The following is a 26,577-nucleotide window of genomic DNA, read 5'->3' as shown; positions in this document are numbered from 1 at the left end:
TGTAAACTGTGCTGCTCTCGGTGGAAGCTTAAAGAGAGGACTGAGGGAGGAATACAGATGAAATGGTATCAGAGAGCAGGTTATAACCTTATTTTTGCAATGCACTGCCATTCAGAAAGCCCCAAGAGACCTCAACAATAGCAGAGACTATAATGCCATACTCTTAGAGTGTCCAATATATTTTCTCTAACTCTGTAAGCAAAAGCCTTCTGCCCTGGTAACACTTTCAAAGGAAAGAGGTCATGCCTCACAGAATGTAGTTTGAAATAAACAGTGTTTCCTGGGAAAGCAGGGAATGAGAGTGCTCCTTGCAGAGGAGCTGTCTGGAAGAGTTACTGTGCAGCTACAGTGAGGCCTGACCCACCACCCAGCCCAAGTCCCATCCTTAAATCAATCATCTGTTGTCCTGGAACTGTGCTGCAGAGGACTGTGCCATCTCCCCAGCAACCCAGCCTTGTCCTTGCCTGCCTGCCCGCCTGGGGGGGCTGCCCCTCGGGGGTTCATGCCTGCTGGGTGCTTCTCCTGCTTCTCCAGCACGGGCTAAAGCTGAGGTAGTCCAGCCCAGTGTGGGAGGAAGGTGTTGGGCAGCTAGTGTTTTATTTGGCTTTAAATACAAAGAATAATTAGTAAAACAAGTGCGAAAACAGCTCTCCACCCAGTGGGGATGGAAGGCTCTGCCTGGAGGCTCCATCTGTAGTGAGCTCTAGGGAAGGGGAGTGAAGAGGCAGTGGGTGAAGCCTGGAGAGGCACTGGGGGAAGCTGGTGGTGCTTTTGGGGACACAATGCAAGACCTTCAGGGTGGCACGGGGGTCTGTTCTGCCCCAGTCCCCCACACGCAGGGCTGGCAGAGGGGGGGACACCAGCATGGTGGGAGCCTCTGTGGTGACGTTCCAGGGGGGAGGACGGTGGTGCCAGGGCAGGTGACGGGCAGCCCCTTCCTCTTGCTGCTGCATCAGCTCCCTTCAAATCAGCTCACATGGACTGCGGTTATGTTTAACACTCTCTGTCTGCATGGCTGAATTTTTAGGTTGTTAATTTTCAATTCCAAATCACTTAATTATGTCTGAGTTTTTATAAACACTTGTAACGTGAGTTAATATTTTCTGTTACATGCAATGCACATTCTGGAGAAGCCTAACGGTTCCTGCTGCTGTGCAGCGGGTCTGGCGGGAGCCCCTGAAGCCTCAGAGTTCTCTTATCTGAAGGCCATTGCCTGTTGTCAGCAGCTGATATGTCAGAAATCCAGGTCTGTAGCCAGCACTCTTTTTGTGTAGTGTTCAGGAAAGCCATTAGGATTCATTTGGCTCTCTGACAAGAAGGAAAGTGAATGGTTTTCTGCAGCGTGATAACACCATGAAGGCTCAACATTTGTGGTGCTGCATGGATGTGTTACTGCTCTGCTTCTGGAGCCTGCTCTGAACATCAGCATGAGGTGTGGAAGGTGATGGTTCCTAGCCTAGGAGGAATTTTGAACTGTACCATTTTCAGGGTCTTTGAACACCATGACCAGGAAGGCCCATCCCTGCTCTCAGAGGGGGTTGCCCGCTGCCCACCCTCCCCTGCCCAGGCAGGGCTGCATGTCATCTGTCCCCTGCAGACATGGATATTTGTCTTGGTGGGACTCCTGCAGGGTTTATGTAGTGAAGGGTAAAAGACTGAACATCTCAGCGTTGTACCTGCCCAGCCCCCAGCTGCAGCTGAGCAGGAGCTGAGGGCTACTGGGGCAGAGAGGTGGAGAGTTGCTTCTCCCAGCATCTCCAAGGGCAGGTCCCCAGCCACTTCCGTTCTGCAGAGCTGCCTGGAAGTGAGCCTCTCACACAAATTTATTGGAGTTTTAAAAGCCTGCAAGGTGCCAGCCTGTGGCAGCAGCCTCCAGCCAGGGCAGCAGGGAAGGAGGGCCATGCAAGGCACCTTCAGGAGTTTGGTGGGTGATTGCTGTTGGGGTGTGTCTTCCCAGGGAGTGCTGCTCTGTCCTTCAGGAGGTACCTGCAGCCCCAGGCAATGCCTACGCCATCAGGGATGGTGTGGCTGGGGCTGGTGAGCATCAACACTGCTCACTCAGCTGGTGGGAAGGATGTCAAGTGTCCACCAGGCATGCACCGAGCCCAGATTCATGGTGGGACAGTGCAATACCCAGTCTGTGTCCCAGCTTTACAACTGCCTTGGTTGGAGCTGGTTGGAGTAAAGCCAGCACAGCCCTGGGAGCAGCAGAGCTGTGCTCCTCAGGCTGCTGTGCAAAAGGAGGTGGGGTGTCCTGCCACGATGCAGGAGCTGCTGCTTCCAGGCTGAAGCTCATTCTGTAGTTGTTGTGGCATCTGTACACATAAATCATTTATCTTACATTTAATATGGGCACAGAACAGCATTCTCCATATTGTGTAGGTGGCTTTCTAGGCTTACCATCCTCACCAGTAAGGTGATGAGGATGGCATACCCCATGGGAGGACTTGCCCCAGCTGCTAAGTTCTCCCCCCATGTGGCACCCTCTGCTGAACTCCTCCTCCTCGCCTTACGGACTAGCTGCTTTTAGAAGCATCACATTTTTGCTCAGTGTGTGTGTTTCTTCATAGCTATGCCTCTGCTGAACTCCTCCTCCTCGCCTTACAGACTAGCTGCTTTTAGGAGCATCACATTTTTGCTCAGTGTGTTTCTTCATAGCTATGCATCTCACTGCTTTTCTGTGTCTGCCTCAATTCTTCTAACGTCCTTGATCTTAGTGCAGGTGCCAGATCACCTTGCAAGGGTATTATGCAGGGTTAAATCCCCCACAACAGCTTGCAGTTCCCTGTGGTCCTTCTCAGAGGTGCCATACATCCATTTTGTACCAGTGGTTCTTCAGGGGCAGAATAGGTCCTGTTGGAGGGCATCAGGCAGTAAAAGAGGTGATGGATGTTCCCAGCTAGCACAGCTGGGATTCCAATCCCTGTTCCCTGTGGGCTTTTTTTCACATTCTTGAATGCTTATTTAAAAAAGAAATGGCTTTTCCAAAATGCAATGATGAATTAGATGGGATTGGTATGGGTAAGGGTATTGCTTCTACTTAAAACTAGGAAATTCCTCCCAAGGTAAATTTTTCTGAAAACATTCACTGTCAGAGCACTGTCCTAAGAAAGGTGAGAACCTTTTAATTAGCTTAGCATAATATAGTAGTTTAGCATAATAATAATGATTACTTGTTAATCATTAATAACTGCTGTTATGTATTGACTAAAGTGAAATACAAGTGCAATGTTTCTGGTCTGGATTTTGATAAATTGATACCAATTAGTGGCATGTTAGGTGCAGTCCAGAGGGCCTGAAAATGGTCATCTGCTGTGGAGGGCAGTTCCCTTCCAGTTTTCCATTGCTGTAGGAAGGGGTCTAATGGTGACACTTGCAGAGATTTCTAGAGAAGCATGATCTTTGTCACAGGTGGGACCAGCAACTTCAGCTCCCTTGGGATGCTGTCTGCTAAGAACACGGAGTGACCTCTTCACATGCTGAGGATTTGCTGCCTAGAGGCTTAATTCTCCTAACTGCTTGCTCCCTGACCTCACGATAAGTTGGGTGCATCAAACCAATGTGAAACAAATATCAGTCTGCTCAGGAGAATTGTCTCTTCAAGTCTCCGGCTGTGATAATCTAAGTTTCAGAAATACCAAGATAAACTGTAATGGGCAGCACTGCAATTCTTGCTGCCTTAGTCCTTGAAAAAGTGAGAGCTGTAACCTTCTCTCAGCATTCCCTCTCCTCCTTTTCTGCTGATATCCAGTTGTTTGGCATAAAAGGGACCCAAGGCCTTGCTCTTTGTGGCTGAAGTCTCTGCTTGGCAGGTTGTTTGCTCAGAGGTTCTACAGAACAGCATCTATCCCCATGCTACTGCAATCAGCAGTGTTGCAATGCAAGCTCCAAGGGATGCTCCAACACACCATGACTGTTTATTTTGGAGAACTGCTGTCCAATTTCAAACTGCACCTCTGTGGCAAGCAAGTTTCTTTCTGAATGCAGTTTTTCTTTCCATTTTATGTAAGCTATTTTAATGAGTAAGAGTGATCATCATTCACTTGATGATCTATAGTTTCTGTTATGTATGTGTTCACTTCTGTCATCGTCCCTACCAAGCATGGTGCTGGTTGTAGCAGAGAAACTTGAATCTTTGGTTTACCACCTGGTCTCAGCCCCTAAAGCATATCTGATTTTACATCAACAGGGAAGCCAGCTAGGGAATTTTAAATCCATGTCTCAGGCCTGATCCTCAAGCTGTCACCAGAGCTGGGAACAGAGCTTGCTCAGCCAGGGAGCCAGCTACACCAAGACCTCCATGGGAAGAGCTACACAGCACAGCCAGGGAACCCAGCAGCTCCAGTTCAGAAAGAGTTCTTCCTGCAGGAGCATCACTCCTCTCAGGACACCTTGTCATCCCCAAACACCCACCTCTGCCAAGTGTTGGCAAGAAGAGTTTTTGACTCACAGTGTGTAAATATCCTGTATCTCCGTGAAGCCAATCAGAAGCTGCCACCTTATGCTTGTGAAAGGTTTTCAGGTGCTACAGCCGTGGAGGTCAATCTAAAATCCTTCCATATGGTGATGAAAGAGGAAGAAAAATCTGAGTTCTCTGCTTTAATCAACAGGAATTGAGACCCTGGCCGCAAGCACATCTCAGCACAGAGGGGGAAACTTTTAAAGGTGGCATGAGTTCCACCTATGCAAGGGCCTTGCTCCAGCCCTGCCTGTTGCATAGACACAGTTGGAGATGTTCCCATGTTTTATTCCATCACCTTTAATCCTGCTGAGTGTCAAGCTACTACATCTTTGCTGACCAAATCCTCGTGCAAGTTGCTTTAGCTTCAAAGGCCCATTTTTAATTATGTGACAAATAGTATGTCACATACTATTAATGTATATTAATAGACAAATGTGTCTAAGCTTTTAAACAAAAGACATGGATTTGAGGATATGTAGATCTTTATTCACTGATGGCTGGGATGAGTTAATTGCAGCTAGTTCTAGCTGTAAAAATTACTTGGAACTGAACAGTAGTTTCTTGTTGTGTGTAGGAAATTCAGGTGTTTCTCTTTCTGTTAACTGATATGAACTTCAGCATATGATAAGCTGTAAGGATAACACGAGCAAACTAAATGTAGTGATGAGCCTTGGGCTGCATGAACCAGCCAGAGCTGCAGTTTCTTTCGTGGTGCCATAGCTCGGCGTGTGCTGCACGCATGCCTTCGAGCGTCCTTATGCAATGCCATAAGAAGAGGGTATTAAGGCATGCTCAGAGGTCAGAACCTCTGGACAGCTTAGTTTTTAAGCCCTTTCAGTGTTGTACACCTCACACGGATGATCTGGCAGGGGGATTTGCAGGGTTCAGAAGTTCTCTGGCCACAGATGGAGAGGATGTGCCTTTCAAATGGAGGTTCTCTGCCATCCCTTTTCTTAACAGCTTGCAAAACACTTGCAAAGGCAAGCAGCGCTTTTCCCTCCCCTCCCTCTTTTGCTGAATCTGGTTTTTCATTTCCTTTGATTTGTGGTTGCACACCAGTCCGGAGGTATCTTTGCAGCCCTGCTGGGGAGCTGTGTGCTGGCTTTGCTCCTCTCAGCTCTCCTCAGCCCCGCGGCACAGCCTGGCAAAGCTGCAAGGGGTGTGCTGCTGGGCGGGTGCCTGGCTGAGGTGGCACGGGGGGATGTCCACTTCTCCTACACAGGATCTGGGCCTTTGCCCAGCTTGCCCTTGCCACAGCACCAGCACGTGCTGGTTGACTCTGCAGTGCTCTGCAGGGGAGCTCTGGGTGCCCATGGGTGCTGCTGCCGGCAGCAAGGTGGGCGTGAGGAACCTCTGCCCACATGTGCCACCAGTGCTTTTCTGAAACGTGCTGGGAGTCAGCTCAGCTTCTGGGGGGAGCAGCTGTCCACAAGCAGTGTTTGGGCTGGAGTTTGAGGGTCCCTTGACCTCGCTGGGTGCAGCGGGTGTGGTCCCAGTGCCAGCAGGTAGATGTCATGGGACATCCTGGGGAAGATTTTCACCGAGTCCAACACAACCCTAAAATTTATGAACCATGAAATATGATTTCTCTTCGGGGGGAAGTGTCAGCTTGTACTGAATTATACAAATCCTTTCTGCTGTTTTAAATCTCTCCCTGCCTGGCCCAGGACCCCCTAGCTGCTCTCTCACAGCAGCCAGGGGTTAGATAACCCAGGATAACAGACCCACAGCAAACAGCAGCAATGTGCAGTTGCAGTTGGAAGCATTTGAACTCCTGCAGCAGGGCTGATTTTACCTATGCAGGAGCAAAACAGTGTGGGCCCTTGACCAAGGGAAGGGGTTTGTCTTCTGCCAAGATGCTGAAGCCCCAGGGCTTGGTGAGGAGCTGGGGCTGACATGAGGGAAAAAAGAAACTTTTGGTGAAGTAATAGACACAGATTGTAATTCCTTGAATTAAAGGGAACTTTACGTTATGCTAGAAATATTCTGTGTGGCTCTGAGGCTAAAAGACTGATTTGAGCAAGTCTGACTGGCCAGAGGAGAGGTGGCCTTGAGCATCCCTGTCGTGGTGGTGCTGGAGAGCAGTCCTCCTCCAATGCAGGGGGAGAGCAGAGCAGAGAGCTGGTGGAGAGGATGTGTTCTGCTGTCTTCTGCTGGTTCCCACCAGCTCTTCCAAAGTCCTGTCTCAAACCACATGAGTGACAGTTGCTGAGTCCATGGTCAGGCCGTGCTGCTGGTTTTGCTGACGCAGGGAGATGTGTAACCCAGGGAAGCAGTCCTTGCTGCCACTTCCTCGCTCCCATTTGAGATCCCGGGGCAGCTGGTGGTCTGTGGGTTGCAATGTGCTGCTCAGAGGCTTAGCACGTTGCCCAGGGCATTAGTGACTGACTGTACTGAGGCAGTGCAGCACGGGTCACGTTCCAGATTGAAGAGGGAGGTGAACAGCCCTCCTGCTTATTCAGAGGAATATTTACTGTTGATGAGAAAAGGAAGTTATAGAGCAACCGTGGCAGTGACAAAGTATGTCTTAGGAAGCTGTGTGCTGTTGATGGTGCCACTCTGTCCTGTCACTTCCTCTCCTGGAATGGGGCTTTTCTGGTAACAAACTAAAGGCTTCCATGCAGTGAGTTACTTTGGGGGCCACGTGTTTCTTTCATCTGGAGTACTCTGTGCTGATGATGCCACATGTTGTGAGCACACATGGACTGATAGATTAATTATTAATTGATGGGAGCTTATGAATTTTTCAGTATTTTCTCTTATTGTGCATCAAAAAGTGAAACCACCTTTTATGAGACATAGATCCCTCCTAAAGCCCTACATCAAAGCTGTAAAATCATCACCCGTATTGTGATCTTGTTCAGCCTTCATGTTTGCTTTGAAATCTTAATCAACCATTTGCTCAGCTACAGGGCTCCCAGCATGTCAAATGGTGAGTGCCTTGAAACTTTCTCTTTGAGGATTTTGGCACCTATAAGCATACATGAAACAGGTATTTGGCAGTGTTAATTATTTTGGGAGAACTTCAGTCAGGCTTAGGAAGGACTTGAGTGGGTCATGGCTTTTGTCCCTGTCCTCCATTCAAGGAAAATAATTCAGAAAATGGCATTTTCAGATGGCCCAGGTACATGGTGGTGTGCTGGATGCAGGAATGGGGAGAACTGTCATTAACTGCCAGGGCAGTCTCTGCTCGGTAGCAGCTCAGTGTTTGCATTGCCAGAGCATTTAAAATGGGGTTTCCCTGAGCCCCTTGTCCTCTGCAGGAGGTATGACTCCACCATGGATTCACCACCACACTGTAACCTTTCTCAAAGGGAGGAGAGATGATACTTTCAGACAGGCACCAGTTACACTTCAGGAATGGGAAGAAATCCGTGGGAAGCCGGGAGCAGCGTGAGTAGTGACTGGCAGGGAGGGATTCAGCTATTAAATAGTCCCAATAGTTTCTGGCTGGGGCTGATAGCAGTTATACCAACAGTACCTGTCATGTCCACGGCACGGGGGGTAAATGCCAGGCTGATCTCTGCAGGCTGTGTCTCTGTGTTGCATCCTGCCATCATACACCCTCACAGCTCACCACGCCGTTGTTTCATCAGAAACCCTGGCACTGACAACAGCGTTACCTCCAGCAGGGCTGAGCTCAGTGGGGGCATAGATCCCACCTCGTCTTCCACTCGCCTGTGTCTGTGGGAGTGCTGCCCATCACTGTGCCTGACAGCACAGCCAGAGCCACTCTCCAGTCCTGCCTATGGAGGGTCACTTGTGCCAGCCCAGCATCCCCAGGCTGGGTGGGTTGGCCCCTCCCTGTGGCTGGTGGCACAAGGGCACTGTCCTGCTCGGTCCCCAGGCAGGGGGCTTGGTCTGAGGTGTCAATCTGGGCAAAGCTGCTTTGGGGGTAACGAAGAAGGGGAGAGGAGAGGCAGCCTGCACCCACCCAGCATCACGCTTGGAGCCAGAGCTGTAGTTGTAAACGGTTTGGGTTTAAGCTGTGATACACTGAAGCTGGGGCTTTAAATATATAACGTTTTGACTCCAAAACCATGAGAATTTAAAGTTTCCCTTAATATTGTTTATGTCCTTGAACTGCCTCCAGTGCTTCCCAGGGTGACTGGAGATGAGCCTGGGCTCCTGGCTTCAAAAACTACAAGATTCAGGTTGGGTGATGTGTGGGAGGTCTCTGACACACCAGCCCAATAGTTGAGGCATGGATTTGGTAGGTGACCGTGCGTCTTATTGCAGATCTTATGTCTTAATTAGGTTGATTGGTTTGCCTCTGCTTCTGTTTTCAAAGGAGTACAGACATTATCTTCCCAGGAGCACAGACATTATCTTCCATTCCTCTGGGATAACGTGAGAAGAAGTCTCACAGTGAATTTGTTTCACAGTCTTACTGGTGGTTGGCAGGGGTTAAAGAAGGTTAAAGTTCTGAGTTCCACTCACATCTGATCTACACCATTCTTTAAACTTTTATTCTTTTACTTTAGCAATGGTTGCCCTGCAGAGATTATCTACGTTGGTGTAAGCAGAGAGCTATAGTCATATGCGAGTAGATGTATGAAAACATCTAATTTACCAGCAGGCAGCTGGGTAATGATCAGTTGAGAATTGCAAATTATGTACGTCATATATTTGTGGCATGCTGCTGAAGAAAAGCCCAGTGCAAATGACAAATCATATATGTAGTGAAATTTATAATACTTTTCACATTTAATTGACTGGGGCAACCTTATGATTTATATCTTTGCTTTATTCATAGCACACCCATAACATAGTCATAATGCAGAACGAAACTAATTCAATTTCTCTTTGACTTTGTAAATCATTTATACACTTGGCTGTCAAGTATTTGAATAAAAAGTGGGCATGCATACAGCAGAAAATAAATAGCTGATTCTCTAGTTAAGAAATTGAGTTTTAATGATGTTAGGGTCTGTGTTGCCTTACTTGGATATTTGGTCTTGCTTAGACAGCATGCCTTACGTTTGCTCCTTGCCTTATTTCACAAGCAAAATATATTTTATGGGCACCAGCATTACTCTTTTAATGGTCCTATATCGTGTTATGTCTGTGTGAAATGCACGTGGCTTGCTTTGATGGCAGCAGGAGCCCTTCCCAGGCTCAGGAGCAGTAAGTGGCTGAGCTGTTGGGCTGCTACCCTTAGTCACAAGAGGTCTGCTTGAACATGCCAAGAGGACACGCTGGGACTGCAGGCAGGGGCTGCCTCATTAGTACCCTTCCATAGATAACACTAAGAAAATGTTCTTTTGGCCACAGCAGTGATTGCTTTCCCAAAGACCAGTTTTTGTAACCCAGCTGTCATGCAGAATCTTTGAAAATACAGCCTGGAAAGTTTGTTTTGTTTCCTTTAAATGCCAGGTTACCTGGCTTGGCATCACTGATTAACCTCAGCAAACAGCAGCACATGGTGCTGAGGAGTATCTGACCCACTCGACCACAGCCAAGGAGCTGCCAAGGGTGCTTGTCGCCTCCTAACAAAAGTAATCTTCTGCAGTCAGATCTTTCCTTGACGTGGCTTTTGACACCTGTAGGATCTCTGGAAAACATCTGCAAAATCAAGATAGTGCAGGAAGTGTGAGGCAGTTTTCTGGCTCATTATCATACAGCAGAAACAGCTCTCCTCCACAGCAGCATCCTTGACTTCTAAATTTAGCACGTGAGTTATTTTGGGTAGTGTGTGATTAACCTCAAATACTGTAGCTCTGATGGAATTCAAATAATGCCCCTTCTTTCAGACTTGCAAAGAAATGGAAATCTGGGACTGTACATTTCCTGCCCTTAATGAAGCAGCTCTGAGAGAAGCTTGTACATTGGTGGGGGGTAGTTGTGTGAGGCGTTTGTTCATGGAGATATTAATGGGGGCAGCTGATCCCAAAAGGTGCTGCTGGTCCATGGCTCTGTACTGGGTTTGGGATGAGGAATATAAAGAGGAAGGCAGCAGGTTGTGTGACAAAGCTGGTGTGAATGACACCTGGGTGGCCACAACAGAGATCACTGAAGCCTCAGTGGATTTGGATCACAGCCAGGACACTTTGTAGTTTTGCTGCCTGAATTTAGTCAGTAATGGAGGCTTTCAAAAACTAACCAAAAATACACTTTCCATCAGTGTCAGCTGTAATGAGTTCAGACGTTCTGGGAAACCACAGATGATGACAGTGTGCAAATACACACCTGCACTATGTGCAGGTCTACACGAGCGTGTGCAAGAGAGGGGAGATGCAGGAGGTGCAGGCATATGGCTGAGAAGGTGCTCTGGGGAAAAGTGGCGTATTTGAGCCCAGCCAGGGAGTGCTAAGGGATGAGCTCATCATTCATCAGGCTGAGAGCTAAAACTTTTGTTGTCACTGTAGCTGTAACTTTCCAGACTGCACTGCACCAGCGAGCTTTTCTTCTGTCAAGCAGTTTGTCTTCAGAGGAGGATAAAACCCAGGTAGCCTGGTTTTGTGCCTCCTGGGTGGAGTGGCACTGTGACCACCTCGCTGCTACACATTTCTAGCCTTGTGTCATGGCCAAAGTGACTCCAAAGGAGTCTAGAGAATGGTTAGAATCTGGAAAGCAGCTATTAAGTTTTCACCTCATTACAGCAGCATTCGACTTCTTCAGGGACTAGTTTGATTTTGTGCTTTTTTGCTGTTCAGTAATTTATGTCTGTGTATTCCCACTAAAAATAACAGACCTGCACCGAGTCCTGCAAATGGAGACTGTTCACAGCAGTCACTGTGCCACTTCCACACGTGCTGTAACTGCTTACTTAACTGGCAGAAACAACATTTTACCCTCAGAAGAGATTTCAGGTCCAGGCAGACACTGGAACCACAGAGCTGGGAGCAGCGTGTTGGGAAAAAAACAAACAAACAAAAAAAAACCCCCACAACTCTGCTGAAGGCTGCACGAAAACCGATTGCACGAATTGGGTCATAGCACAGGGATGCAGTGATAATGGGAGAAAGGGGAGAGGAAGTAAGCAAATGCTGTTGCTGTGCATTTCTGCTGAGCTGCCTTCTGTCATCTTCTGGGTGGCAAGCAGGGGTAAACAGTGTTTGGCTTGGTGATCTGGAGCTGCCATGTCTCCTGCCCCAGCAAAAGGGCAGCTGTGGTCTCCCAAGCACCATGAATGTGCCTCTGGAGGGCACCTCACTTTTCAGAAGTTTAAATGGTCACCACTGCTGCCAGACTAGCTCACAGGGCAATGTGGGTGTAAGACCTCAGGGTGAGGATGCTCAGCCCCAGGAGTCAAGGTGCCTGCCTTGGGATAGTGAACATTGTGTGCATCCTTCATGGGGGGCTCTGTCCCAGTGCAGGGCCCGTCCCCACTCTCAATGTGTGATGCCTAATTGATAGTGTAATACTGATGGTCAACCTGAAGCATTGACCTGCTTGTAAAGGTGCTGCATTGGTCAATTTTTCACCTTGATTTACCTTTTGTTTTTATACAGCTGGACAACCCAGATGAGCAAGCAGCACAGATCAGACGTGAATTAGATGGACGTCTTCAAATGGCAGAACAAATTGCCAAGGTAAAAAAAAATGTGTTCTGTATTAATAAGTTCTTCATATAGAATCACATAAGTAATTTGATGCAGGTTTTTAATTTCTCACAGTTTTTTTCTCCCAGTAATCACAAATTAAAAATCAACAGATTTTTAACTACAAACAGTACAAGTATAGATGAAGCTACTGGGGTGTGCATTTCTTGGAATGTCCTGATGAGCTGGGACAGTTTAGGTTCCTGCAAAATCCCTTAAGAATCCTCAGTGGTGGGGAAGATACTGTCCTGAAGTGCTCCAGCTAGATCTGCAGGTCTGTGTCTGATCCCTCTTTGTCAAACTTCTGTGCTAGGCAGTCAGGAGAGTGATGAGGTTTGTGCTATTCGCTGGGCTGCTGGGAGCCACAGTTCCCTGCCTGCAGGTAGATGCTGCCCTGAGTAAAGATACCCAGATGTGTTGTCCTGAACATGCTCACATTTTGCACAGGAGTGGTCAGGCTAGTGTTGCACCATAAGTACAACACTGCCATTTGGAGCAGCAAGCACAGGATGTCCACTTTTCATAACCAAGCACTCAGCTAAACTCCCTAGAGACGGAGACATCTCCCTAGGAGCAAATCACACCCTCACACAGTGGCCTCTGGTGGACCATAGATGGAGAGAAATTTTGGATCCTGTTGACATCAGTATGGCTGAGATTTTATCCTTGCCTCTAATCAGATGCTCTGAGTCACAGATAAAGCCCTAATGGGGCTGAAGTCATTAGGAATGAGCTATCTGGATGTTCTTGATAATCAAGAAACCATTACTAGAAGGAAAAGAAAATGGTCTAATGAGAGAGATGTTGCTTAGTCTAGGGACCTGCCATTCAGCAGCAGTCCTCCCAGCACTGAGCTATGCCCAGACTGTTTTTTTCTGTGAGAAAGGTGACATCAGAGCTGTTTGAAACCACGCTGATAGCCCTGGCTGTGGCAGGTAGAGCACATCCATCCATGGCTGGCTGTTGGCCGGGATGCCCATGGTGCTTGTGCAGTTACTCCCCACTAACACTTCTCTTATACAGCTACAGTCGTCTTGTCTGCGGGGAGGCAGGTTCTGGTTTTCCCCACTGCACTGACAAAAATGGTAAGGTAGCCAAGGGCCACGTGGCCAAATGATGGTGCAGCAAAGCAGCAGACTGCAGCTCCTTGGTTCAGCAGTTGGCCCTTTGTCATTTTATTGCCAAGAAAACCTACAGTATTTGTTATTTGTGGCAAAATGTAAACCCCTGTGTGGAGTGCTGCTGCTCTCGTTTGGAGATGGGTACCCAGGCACTGGGTGCCAGAATGAGATTGCCTGATTTTGTTGTTCCATTTTCTCTTTATGGCATGTGAGACAACAGTGTGCATAGTTCAGTAGCAGCCAGCAGTGGCTCCAGCTTCATGAATAATTTTTTACAAACAAGAATTTGCCATTTCCATTCCCCCCCAAGGATGCTGAAAACAAACCATGCCACTGCTGGCCCTGGGAGAGACAGTCAGGGGAAAGTCCTCAGCACAACCTGACATTTCCCTGCAGAGAATTCAACCTTCAAAATAAAGCTGTGCAGCTCGGGGGGTGGTTTAGAGGAAAAGTGACTTACCTGTGATCCACTTGGCAGGTATTGATATTTAATCTCCTTCACGTTCTTCAGGTGTTCTCTCCAGAATGTCAGATCCTGCCAGCACCTGCCTACAAGAAACCTTATTTGTTCAGACCTATGAATACCATCTTTTGAAGGCATACAAATGACCTTTTGAATCCTTCTCTGTATCCTCCTTTCTGGGCAAGGCTGCTTTCCCTCTAGCATGGGGAAGGCTCACAATTCAGCTCAGTGAAAGGATAGGGTTTCCAATTTTATCTCCAGTTTGCAGCTTTTAATACAGATTTGCTGCACAGGGGGACTTAGAGTGCTTGTGAAACCAGCTCTGAGGCAAATTAATGCCTTAATGCCTCATTAATAAATTAAGAAATTCACACTAGGATATTTGTACTTTGGAGGCAACAAAGGCCAAGGAGTCTAATGGCACCTGGGATTGTGGTGCTGCAGAACTGGTGGCTCCACAAGCCTTGTTTGACTTGTTGTGTGACCTTGAACAAGTCACTGTGCACGCCAGCCCTCCTGCATCTGGATACCAGGGCACAGCTCTGGGTCTTTTTACCTCCTCATGTGCCCAGGAGAGTGAAGCTCAGCACAGCCACAGTGCAGCCCTAGGCGGGGTCCCCCTCTGAGCCTGACTCCATCGAAGCCCATAAGCCCAGCCTTGGAGCCAGCCAGCTTGAAGGTCGTGCTGGAAGTCAGGCAGCTGTTTTAAAGCTGCATCTGGACAGGCTTTTCACCCTGTGTGTTGTAGTTTTCCAGCAGCTAAATGAGAGCAGCATTACAGCTGAGAGTTCAGCAATGCCGAGGCAGGGGAGTGTTTGTCTCTGCAGTAGCAAGTGCTCTGCTGTCCTGTGGTCCCTTTCCCCCCACCCAGTCACCTGGCCTCAAGGGCAAGGAGGAGCACATGTAGGGGCAACTAAATGCAACCTTGTGATAACACCAGAGCAATATATCCATCTGGGGCTGGACCCTCTCTGCTCCAGCCTACTGGACTGGTCATTCCTTGCAGTCTCTTAACTGCTTCTCTCCACACTTGTCCCCATTTCTGGAGCTCTCCCTGCTCCAAGTACATGTGGAGGTGACTAACAAACACCCTTTCCTGCTGTGTTCTGCATCTCTTGATGGTGTTTTCCTCCAGACTTCCTCCAGCTCACTCTGCAGTCTGTTGGGTAACTCGGGGCCACACCTGCATCTTTGCATTTCCATCATCGGACCCAGTCCCAGTTAAATTATTGTCACTTCAGCCTACCAGTTTTAGCCCTAGTATGAGAAGTTGCTGGTGGCACACAATGAGTTTCTCAATCCTTGCACTTCTGAAGAGGTTTCTAGGGGCAGTGCCAAAATTGCAGTCCCTGGAGAGATGGATAGCAGCAGGGTAAAAAGCAATAATGTCTGAACATCATTGTTTCAGCAGTAGGTCTCAAAATCTGCAAAACAGTTGTGTTTTTCTTTTTTCTAGGGGTGGCTAGCAACTTATGTAACGCATAGACAATAAACCAGACTGATTAGGTAGCTTGTCTTATGCCAGGTCTAATTTACATGAGGGAATTGCTTCCCAAGATTGAGACTGGGAACAGAAGACTATATTTTAACTGCTTGGTTAAGCAGCGAGTGCTGCTGTGACCTGTGCTTGTAATGGGTAAACTACTGAGGGCTGATGGAAAAACCAGTGCAGTGGAGTACTTTTTCAGCAGTCTGATGACAGTCTTCTAGAAGAAACATGACCTTGTTTTCTTTTCTAGCATGCATTTTACAAACTGCTTTTTACCATATTATGAATTGCTGATAAGATACTTTGCACATCAGCCTCAAGTTCCCTGGCTGCAGGTGCTGCCTCATGGTCTCACACCTTGCACAGTCTCTTGTAGCCCACTGAGAGATGCTCAAACCCTGAGCAGATCTGGGACGTGGGTAGATGTATCAGAAGATGTAGGGCTCAGACCAGTGATCCTAACAGAGCTGGAGCACAGGCAGCAGATCAGCTGGGGAATTTTTTTCTTGCTTTCACTTGTGACCTTTGGTTTTAATGTTTAAATTCCTGTTTACAACAAGCAGCACTTGGAGGGTCTCACGGTGAAAGGTTGTCTTGTTGGAGGGAGACATGGGGCCTGGCAAATAGTGGAAAGGGTGCGTTACCCCTTTTTCCAGTTGGGTTTTCACATCCCTGCCCACACATTGCTGGTTTTCCCCCCTTGGGCTCCTTTCACACCTAGAAAACTAACGGAGCTCAGAAGTGTTTTAAAAAGAGTTGGCACATTTGGGAGACTGGAAAACAAATCCTTAACAGTCAGCATCCTTTGAAGCATTAGTGAGTTGCTGTCAGTCAAAAAGTTCAGCTGAGATCTGGCCTGGAGCATTTGTAGTGAATGCATGTATATGAACGGTGACTGTTTTCAGACAGAAAAATCCCTTCAATGCAAGTGCATGGAAGAAACAGTAAAGTTGGATAAGTACCAAGTAGTGATTCTATGGGGAGGTAACAATAATGTTTCTGCATTACACAGGGGAAGCTGTAATTTGTCATCTGGTTTGTGGGAGTTCCCTGCTCACAAACCTCTCTGCTGCAGGTGCTCCTGGGGGTCCTCCAGTGCAACAAGTGGTTGCTGGTTGTCACAGTTGTTCATTCTGTTGGTTTTGTTTCCAAATCCAAGGAGCGCAAGTTTCCGAAGTTTGTGTCCAAAGAAATGGAGAACATGTACATTGAGGAGCTGAAGTCGTCTGTCAATCTCCTGATGGCAAACTTGGAGAGCATGCCTGTGTCTAAAGGAGGCTCTGAGTTCAAGCTGCAGAAGCTGAAACGTAGTCACAACACCTCAATAATTGACATGGGAGAAGAAAACGAGAACCAGCTTTCCAAGTCAGACGTCGTGTTGTCGTTCTCCCTGGAGGTAAGCTCCACACACACCACAGCGTGCTGACTCCATGGGAAGGAGAAGCACAGCAGCCAGCTTCTGCTCAGACCAAACTTGAGATAGATGTGGAGAGGTCAGTAGAGACCAATTCCTGATCTCCATGAGGAATGGCTCCTCTCTGAGTTACCAGGGGCTTTGCCTGTGGTCAGACTGCCCTTTCTAGCGTCTCACCATCTTGTTGGAACAAATTGTGTGAGATAAACCGTCTGGCATTTCCTGCTGGTGTATATCAAACAGTCAGAAATCTGCCTCATTAACTGACCTTTTCATGCAGCTTGTTACTGAGTGTACCCTAATAACCCTGAGCCTGTGCTGTCCCCAAAACCAGTGCAACAGTGCAGCATCATAAACGTCAGTGTGTTTCATTATTGCCAGTTAGGTGTTGCAGTGTATTCCCCTGCAAGCCTTGCTTCCTCTTCGGAGAACTGTTTCACATTGCTGGGGTTTGAATGCACCCAACAGACTGGCTTGCAGCTTGCGTGGAAGTACTGTGCCATGCTGGCTTGCTGTTTGCTTTGTGATGAGCCCTCTGTCGAGCAGTTCCTGCACAGCCCAGGGGAAGGCAGGGTGCTGCAGGGACCCGCCGGTGCCTCCTCCACGGGCTGGCTCAGTCCTGGAGGCAGCCTTGCTGCAGTAGCTGTTTGCAGCCAACTTAATTATTCTGTGCAAACATATTTGAGGTCTAGGCAAGACATTTACTCCAAGGAGTCATCAGCACACTCGTACAGCATTGTTGTTGTCTGTCAGTGAGTGGGTTTGTGTTACATTGTCAAAACAACTACCAGGATGGGGTCAAAAATGTAGGATGCAGGCAAAAAAAATAAATCTATTTTTATGTAGTTTCCTGTTTATTTCCCTTCCTAAAGCGTCTCTTGTTTATATACACCATGCCAATGTAAAACTTAACAATGCTGGTTGTCCAGTCTCAGAGTTGAACTCATTAGATGTCTGAAATCATCTTAATAATACTCAGTTCAGTCTTATTTAAAAACAGGCGTATGAAAACTCAGAGATGGTGCCTTCAACAGCAGCATCAAATAAAGCCTGACTTCTGAGCATTCCCATACAGAGGAGCAGAGAACTATCACACAGCAGTAGACCTCTCTGTTGCAGAAGCCTGTGCAGCATGTATAGCTGTGCATAAAGGGCTCACCCTTGCAGCAGGATGTGTCAAACGCTTTGCTCCAGCTGAACCCTGTCTGGTGGGAAGCAGAAGCTCAGTGAAGCACAGACTTCAGGAGCTGGCAGGTCTATGCACGAAGCTCTTGCTGCAAGAGAGCTTTTACCAAAAATGTGCACTCATCAGAGGGGTTATGGAGCTCTCCGTACCAGGAAGGGGATCCTCAGTGCAAGGAATCAGAAGAGGTGAGGAGAGGAATTTTAAAGCCCTATGTATATAGAATTCCAGAAACTTCCAGAGTGTTTCTTGTAGAAACATTTAAGGTATATGGTTAGCAGGATTAATCACTTTTTTTTAAAAAAAAAAAAAAAAAAGGAATTATCTGCCAGGAACTTAGATGGTGATTTCTTAGTAAGAAAGATTTCTTATAAGACTTTTTGTATGGAAAAGTTTTTATCAGGGCTTGTAGTGACAAGACAAGAGGCAATGGTTTTAAACTGAAAGAGGGTAGATTTAGGTAGAATAGAAGGAAGAAAATGTTTACGATGAAAGCAGTGAGACCCTGGAACAGGTTGCCCAGAGAAGCTGTGGATGCCTCATCCCTGAAATTGTTCATGGACAAGTTGGATGAGGCTCTGAGCAATCTGATCTAGCAAAAGATGTCTCTTCAACAAGCCCATGTGCAGTCGGAAGACAACCTCCCAGTCTCCATACAGACCTCGCTGGCTGCTGCAGTCCCCTCTCAGCCTGGACAGTGCCACCATCCCTACCCAGCTGCCACCACAATCATCCAGCAGCACCCGGAGGACCCCAGCGGACCCGATGGATTCAGCAGCCAGAGTGAGGTCTGGAGGAGGCTGCTTCTCTTACACTCCTCTTTTTTTTCTCCCTGCAGGTTGTTATCATGGAGGTGCAGGGTCTGAAGTCGCTGGCCCCCAACCGCATTGTGTACTGCACCATGGAAGTTGAAGGTGGGGAGAAACTGCAGACTGACCAGGCTGAAGCCTCAAAGCCGACGTAAGTCTCGCTTTCCCTCTTGCTCTCCCTACCATGCTCTCCTCTGTTCATCTCAGCTCTGCACAGCAAATATCTCCGATTCCTGCATGGTGAGGCCAGAGGGGACTCTGAGAAGCAGAGGAGAAACGTGGCCTTCCATGTATGCAGAGTATTGTCCTGTGACTAAGAATGGCACCTAAGCCCTGATTGAGGGGAAAAAAAGGTGTTAATGACAAGCTTATGTCCCTTGTAGCCAGAGAGACATAAATTTGTGCCTGCACGTAAGTACTTTGCTAAATAGGGATGGAGTTAAGCATGTGCTTAGATAAATACATGTCTGAGTATCCATCTGAACTAGTGCCATCAGGTGCAGGTATATAATCTCATACTCGCTGCCAGGGGTTGGGTGGTCCTACGAGAAAGGAAAACAGCTGATGGGGATGTGCTCCAGCAGCCACAGCCAGAGGTGGGAGAGAAGAGATAGGGAAGTGTCAAGTCACTCAGTTAAAGCTTTATCTGAGGCCACTCTGTCTCATTCTGGTCCCCAGGTTCCCAGCTTTGGCCCCATACTCAGCTTTTTTGTCTTACCCAGATGTAAGCCTGTAGTAGTGATTGATCTTTATTAATATGAAAGGAGAAAATGATGAATGGATTATTTCCTTTCCCATTTGTGGGATTAGTTAATTTGAAACACTATCTGTATGGATTTGTTTTCCTCGGGTTTGCTGCAGAGATTTCACACTTAAATTCTTGATGCGCATCCTCACAGTGGAGAATTGCCAAGGTGATTCGAAGCCTTCTCCAGCTGTGGGGAGCAGTGCAGGAGGGGCTGCTGTTGGGATGTTCCCTCCAAGTGGTGAGTCCTGAGCAGTGTTTCATCAGGAGCTTCCCAAACTTGTGGAAGGAAAGCCAGAAAACACCCAGCTGTGTTACATGCGAGTGCACGAGCTCTGCAGGCAAACAGGTCAAGCCCAGCTGATGCAGACAGGAGGAGAGCAGAGCCAAAATCAGGCTGCCTTCCTTCAGTGGTTGTCCTCTCACAGAGGCACAGAAACTGCTGATGCTTTGTGCCCTGAGCTGTACTGGAGGAGCTGGGATCTGCAGTAAGCAATTTAAAAACAATATTCCCAATCAGGGGAAGTGCTGCAGCCTGGCTCACTTTTCAAAACGCTTTGATATCTGTTTCAGAGAAGGAAGTGGGAGAGCTGTGCTTGGAAGAAAATTTCCATAAGAACCTGCAGTTGTCACTATTTTAGGTATTTATTGCTTCAGTAGAGAAAGCTTGGCTCTATTTAGGGGAAATTACTACTACCCATACTGAGAAGCACACTTCTGCTGGGTTTCTGGTGCTTGTTTAGCTTGGTCTGTTCATCCCACTTTTGCTCAAAGGCTCTGTCCGTCCTTATACAACCCTTCCTGCTGTCGGCCTTAGGACCATTTATACAAGTGTTGTTTTGAAAATAAGGGCTGCAGGAGTGAGCTTTTTAATTGAATGGGTCTTTTTATCATAATGAAATGTACAGTGTCTGGGCATGAAGCCATCAGCCCTCAGGAAGATGCAGCCAGTGCTGAATGCTGCGGCGTGATACGAGTTATGCAAGTCCATCACACTCATCCTCTCTCTGCACTGTCTTCCTGTAGAGGTGTAAGTCAGCCTTGAAATCTCCTGGGTTCCTCCAGTACTTGGGCTAATACCTATGGAAATGCCTTAGGATGGGAGTGGGTTTGACAGTTGCATTCCTTGAGGGTCCTGGGACTTTTTACTTCCAAAACCAAAGACCACTGTTCTGATTTTGCTGGGACAGAATCATAGGCCAGCCATGGTCTGCAGGCCATTGACAGTTTGAAGTCAGCCAGGGCAGCTGACCCAAGTTGGCTACAGATATGTCCTAGACCATGAATGCCATGCTCAGTATAAAGGGGGATGTTTGCTGAAGATGGGGAGTGTTCATGCTGGGCTTTGGCTCCTGCTCAGGCTCCTCCTGCTCCTGAGGACTGCTTTCCCATTTATTGTGACCATGGTACATTCACTGGGCTGATTTTGACTTTATATTGGTAGGCCAGCCATGGTCTGCAGGCCATTGACAGTTTGAAGTCAGCCAGGGCAGCTGACCCAAGTTGGCTACAGATATGTCCTAGACCATGAATGCCATGCTCAGTATAAAGGGGGATGTTTGCTGAAGATGGGGAGTGTTCATGCTGGGCTTTGGCTCCTGCTCAGGCTCCTCCTGCTCCTGAGGACTGCTTTCCCATTTATTGTGACCATGGTACATTCACTGGGCTGATTTTGACTTTATATTGGCATGGGTATTAGTTTGGCTGTTTCATTAAATCTGTTTCTGTTTCAACCTGAGGGTATTCTCTCCTTTTCATTATTCCCATTCTCTGCTGGAGAGCGGCTCATCAGTTCTTAGAGCAACTGCTATAGTTGAGTGCCAGGTATGAGTTACACATAGACAACTACCCAACCTGGGGCTCTAGAGTAACCTTCTACAGAAACCAGAGGCCATCACAGAAAGCTTCAAACTGCTTCTTTCACCTTGCTTCCCCTCTGAGACACAACAGCCTGGACTTAGAAAACCAAAGCCCTGTGGAAGCAATTTACTGCACTTAGATTCTCCTTTTCAGAAGAGAAGGAAAGCAAGAATGAACCAGATGTGACATGTTTGTCATGTTGCTTAATACAAGACTTGAAGGCCCTCAGGTACTCTGGTGATGAAGGCAGTGACAGAAACAGCTCAGAGAAGTCTTTGGTGCATTTTCAAGCTCTGCTGCCGTGCAGACAAAAGATTTATGGTCAGCCAAAACAGCCTTATCAAGTGTCTCTTGAGATGCCAACATCATTCTCACCGAGGTCATTCACACCATGTTGGCTTGAGTAGTTTTCATCCTAAGCAAAACACTCACTGGTGAAGGAACTAGCTCAGCAAAAGCACCCTGCACTGCTCCCCATGGGAGCTTGCTCCCCGGGCATCCCAGGCTCTGAGTGCTTTGGCAGGGGATGCTGCCTGGCCTGGGGGTGAGGAGCACGCTGCGGGGATTTTGAGCCTTAGCGCTGTGAAAGTGTAAATACTGAAGCAGTTTATCCCTGTACATCCCACAACTTTTCCATCTTAGAGGTTCACTAAATAGAAATGTAGGTTAAGTGCCTGTACCCAGAAGATGCAGTGAATACAGTTCTGGAACCAGGCAGTATTTTCTGAGATTAAACTGTAAGTCTTAAAACTGTTTGAAATTCAGTTTTGCCGTTGTCTGGAGGCTTTACAGGCTATGAAAGACTAAATTTCTCATAAACACTGGGGGGAAAAAAATTCCATTTGAACAGTAGGATTCTCTGGAAGGCTTCAGTTCTTTACAACAGCCCTGTGTCCCAGGGTAGAAAGTGTCATGAGGCCACACAACTTTGTTGGACATCTTTTTACCTAAGAATGACTCAAGGACTTGTTCACTGTATTCTCACATACCCTTGAAATGCCAGCCCTCAGCTAAAACACCCAGGCCACAGCACACCAGTGGCAGTGCCTGCTCTGCAGCTCAGTGCAGTGACAGGGCTGCTCACCTGGGCTCTCACACCTAATGGTAAAAGGCAGTTTTCCAGCCAGGAAAGGATTTCCAGCAGCACTGGTGTGAGTCCGTGAGAGGTTCACCTTTCATCTTCCCTTAGGCAAAACCAGTGGGTTTTGAGAATAGGATGTTTGAAAGCATCTTAGTGACTTTGGAACTTGAATCCTGTTTGTAGATCGTGAAAGAGGCAGGGTAGCAGCAGGGGTAATGGCCATGTGTACCAAGTGATCAGCTGAGTCGTGTGCAAGGAGTGTGGCTCTTGGGACTGCACTGGATGCTGGTCTCCTGTTTCTTCTCAGGCTCCATGTTGGATGTCTGACATTTTAAGCCCAATCCTTTCATGTGAGGATTATCTGCCTCAGCGTGGGTACAGGGGATGGCACAGTTTTAGAAAAAGCCACACCTGAAATAGCAAGGGTTATTTCAGATCAGTCTCGCAGTGTATTATTAGTAGTGCTTTTAATAAGTTGTGTAAGAAAAAGCCTTTGTATTATGCTGTAACCTGCAGATGCCTCTGCAAAATATCCCAAATTCCAGTGTGAGCAGGATTTTACTGCTTTTTGTGCTGGAACTGTATTCTTGCAGATCACTGAGGGGTTTATACCCCCTCCCCTTCCCTGCATGTTGACCTGATGTCTGCGCTCGGCAAAGCGTGGTAGGTGAGGTGGCTCTGCACATCTCCAGCACTGCCCTTCCAGGAGCTCTATCAGTAATGCTGCTCTTTGCACAGCCTGAGAACAGGGCTGCCAAGGGGTCTGGGAGCAGCACAAAAGGTCCAGCCACAACCCCCCTGTCCTATGGCCTCTAAAGGGACTGCAGGATATATTTATAGAGTGACCCATGTTTCTAGCAGTGCTCTTGGGCTGTACCAGTGATTCATCTTCACATCATATCGCCTTTTTCTGACGCAAGCAGAACAAAAGAAAACAGAGACCCAAACAACAACAACAAGGTCCTACATGCCTTGTGAATAAGTGCTATATATTCACTTGGACATACTTCAGCATACAGATAAGCCTTATTCTCTTCTGGCTCACAGCAGTGAAAATCAGGTGTACCTGCACTGAGCTCAGCTGAACCATTTGGGTTAAAAGCAGTGAATAACTGGCAGGGGAAGAATGTGGCCAACCTGTCTGGGCATTTTGGCATGCCCAGGAAGGAATGGAGGCATGGGCTACTCTGACTCTGGAAGTGGCTTCATTTTGAGGTTATCTATCCTCCTTTCAGACCAGCCTCTTCAGTCCTAGTGCGAGGGTTGTGCTGTAGTTCAGAGTGTGAGAAGTGAGGATAGAGCTTGTTATTTTTGAAGAAAAGGAGACTGTTGTCTAGGTTTTTTTCCCATGCAGTTTTCTAGAACATGTCCTGTAGGGCAGTGCTGGAGAGAACACACTCAACAGGGCTCGTCTGACTCCATGTCACTTTTCATGTTGTTCGTTGTGACCAAGAGCTTGGGCCTCATGCCCTCTCCAGAAATTTGGTTTTGATAAAGTAATGTCTTTGGTAAACTTTTAAATCTCCATTTCCTTAGTCACTAGGAGACAGGGATGCCCTGTATCATCTCTGTGCTCACTCCTGATGCTGCTCCCCATTTTGCTTTTGAGGTGCTCTGACAGCTCATCTGCTTATTTCTGCTGCAACAGGCTGCCCTGTTCAGATCCCTACACCAAACCTCCAAGCTTATCACTCGGCTAGGGTCTTATTTCAGACTGGTGTGGCACATCCATCAGAGCCCACTGACTGACTGTGAAGAGGGGCAGGAACTCCACAGCATCCTTCCTCAGCATTGTTCTGTCATTGCCTCCTGCTGGGAGCTGGGCACTGAGCAGCAAAGGGGCAAGCCCTGCAGGAAGGGAGGCTGGCAAGCAGGCACATCCCCTCTCTCTTTGCAGAAGGGCAAAATCTGGTCTTGTCATTCTGGAATCCCCTGCCTCAGGGCCTGGAGCTGGAAGTGATGCTCGGTGGCTGTGCGCAGAGTGGGAGCGCAGGAAGGGCGTTTTGTTGCAGTACGTGTCCTGCTGCCGTGGTTAGCTGGGAGGTGCTGCAAACAATTCCCTGTGGTAAAATTAAAAAGGTCCTTTCAAGATGTGTAAATTACGAGTAAATATTCCAGCAGTAAATGTGCTGTAGAATAATTTAACTCTGCTAAGCTTAAAGGGGTTAATAGTGATGCGAGAGCAGAGTTTAACCCATAATTCATGTTGTGTCGCCCTCAGTACAGCTGTTGGCACTGTGCCTGGTAGGTCTTCTCCAGGCATGTGCAGATCCTGCAGGTCCTGGAGGCTGACTACCTCTCTCAGCATTGTTACCCTGGCTGTTGTGGCAGCCCTGTGGGCTCCACGGGCAGGCAGGAGAAACAGCTGCCTTAGCCTTCCCTGCATCACCTGGCTGCTCTGAGCCCAAGCTACACTCAGAGCTGTTCCTGTGTTGCAGAGATATCCCACCATGGCAAAGCTCAGGCAGAAGACCTGCATGGCTACGCAGTTTTAGGCAAACATAGCTAAGTCCTGTGTAAGCAAAATTCATGATACTGGGTAAAAAGTCAAAAGGAAATTTTAGGAAATAGCTTTTTTTAATATTATGTTTCTCCTCTCTCTTCTGCTTGGCGTCAGCATTAAATATAAGCTGCCTTAATTACCCAGACTTATTAGCTTGCCTTTCCAATTGCATGGCTTTGTTTCACAGCTGTGCAGATGTTTACAGCTCCTTTTCCTCAGGAAACCTCCAGGTGCCTTCTGAATGTGTCAAAGTAGGTGACTGAGCCCTGGGTAAAGCTAACATCAGACACTGTCAGTTCCAAGATAACAGCCCTCATCCCTGGGATGAGAGTCTGAGCAGAGGGCCATGCTGCCCCAAGGCATCTGCAGGGGGAATGTCTTCCAGGAGAGATCTTCAGCTTTGCTCTCCATGACAGATGCTCACAGTGCTGATGCTCTGAGCCCATGATGCTGCCAGGCTAAGAGGTGACAATGACAGGGACAGGAACTTCAAGGAAGTCGATTTTAGCCCCTCCATCTAGGACTGAAGGGTGCAAAGTGATGTCCGAATTCCCTACAGAAGATTTCTTCACTTGCAGCTATTTAGCATGTCTAGGAGCCAGTTTTCTGATGAGACTGCACAGCTTTGCACCTGAAGGGTTCTGCTGTTAGCTTCATCCGACCTGCTCTTCAAATCCCCTTTTGTGCGTGTGATGGTATTTCCATAACGTTCCTGAGATTTATGCTATGACATTCCTATTTTTGAAAGTGGAGGCTGTGGACAAGTCATGAAGCACAGCAGACAATGCACTTAAAAAGTTATTACCCAGGTGCAAGCATGTGATCTACTATGGGAAGTCTTCACACAAGTGATTTAGTGGCCTTTTAAATTAGAAATTCAGAACCCCTTCTGATGCTTCCCCGTAGCTGCTTTACAGGAGGGGTTCTATAGCAAATCTGCTTTCCGTTGAGCAGCTGAAGTCTTCCCCAGGATAAAGACAAGGCCCCACAGGGATTCTCTTACCCCATGTGTCGCTCAGGCAGCCACACTGCTGTGGTGCAGCCTCCTGCACAGCAGTGCAGTAGTCTGCTGGGACTGCAGATGGCCATCCCAGGTATGGTGCTGCTCCCACAGGTCTCCTGTGCAGTCCCTCCTCTCTCCTGTCCTATAAATGTTACACTAGAAACTGTTGAAGAGTAATGAACTCTTGTTTTTATAGACTTACCTCTTGTATCTGGGTTCTCTGGTATTGAGTGCCAGCTCTGACTGTGTTTTCCCTGACCTTTACAGCATACATAGCATTACTTCTGCATGGATTCTCTGGTGTCTAGTAAGGGTTGAGCTCATGCACCTTCTCTTTCACAGATGAATGTCTCTCTTTTCTTGCCAGCTGTCTAATTTCTTGAGTGCTCCTATGCACTTGGGAATTATGTATTCCTGTGATAGCACATACATTCAAATGTAAGTATTCCAGAAGGTGTGATGATGCCCAAGGCGATTTTCATCGGCACCCGTCTGCTTCATCACTCCTATGCATGCAACCTTAAGATGGGATAGTAAAGGACATTGAAATGAGATTGAGATTCAATGATCTGAAACAGTGCTAAATGAAGAGGAGGACTGCAATACAGAAGTCCTGGGATACATTTCAGTCGTCTTGTTTAATGCTCATGGTTGGTGTTTTAAAAAAAAAATAAGCCATGCCTTAGCACAAGTTCTGCATGTCACCTGCTGAGGGAAAGGCAGGGGATGAGACATGTGAAAAGTGCCCAGTTGTTGGTTTATTTATTAAGTGCTGTGTACAAGTAGTGCACATGGTTATTTAATGAGGGGTACTGCTGTTGCTGGTTGCAAAGAGAGATAGAGAGCATGCTTTGAAGAATTGGTACGGTGCCTACTCGTGCCTGGACAGAGCTCTGGAGG

General features: G+C 47.6%; 1 protein-coding gene across 1 annotated transcript in view; it reads left to right on the top strand.

Annotated features, from left to right (window-relative positions):
- Positions 1-26,577, top strand: part of LOC103777937 (calcium-dependent secretion activator 1) — a gene marked incomplete at both ends in the record, with an annotated part of 87,720 nt that overhangs the window by 18,198 nt on the left and 42,945 nt on the right. Inside the window, 3 exons of the mRNA XM_008945502.1 lie at positions 11,917-11,997; positions 16,239-16,475; positions 18,515-18,636. Of these exons, the coding sequence (XP_008943750.1) occupies positions 11,917-11,997; positions 16,239-16,475; positions 18,515-18,636 (440 nt within the window). The remainder of the gene's footprint in view (positions 1-11,916; positions 11,998-16,238; positions 16,476-18,514; positions 18,637-26,577) is intronic.

The sequence above is a fragment of the Merops nubicus genome, unplaced genomic scaffold, assembly GCF_000691845.1.
Source record: "Merops nubicus isolate BGI_N331 unplaced genomic scaffold, ASM69184v1 scaffold4738, whole genome shotgun sequence".
NCBI lineage: Eukaryota > Metazoa > Chordata > Aves > Coraciiformes > Meropidae > Merops > Merops nubicus.
This window is presented reverse-complemented; position numbering and strand designations above follow the sequence as displayed.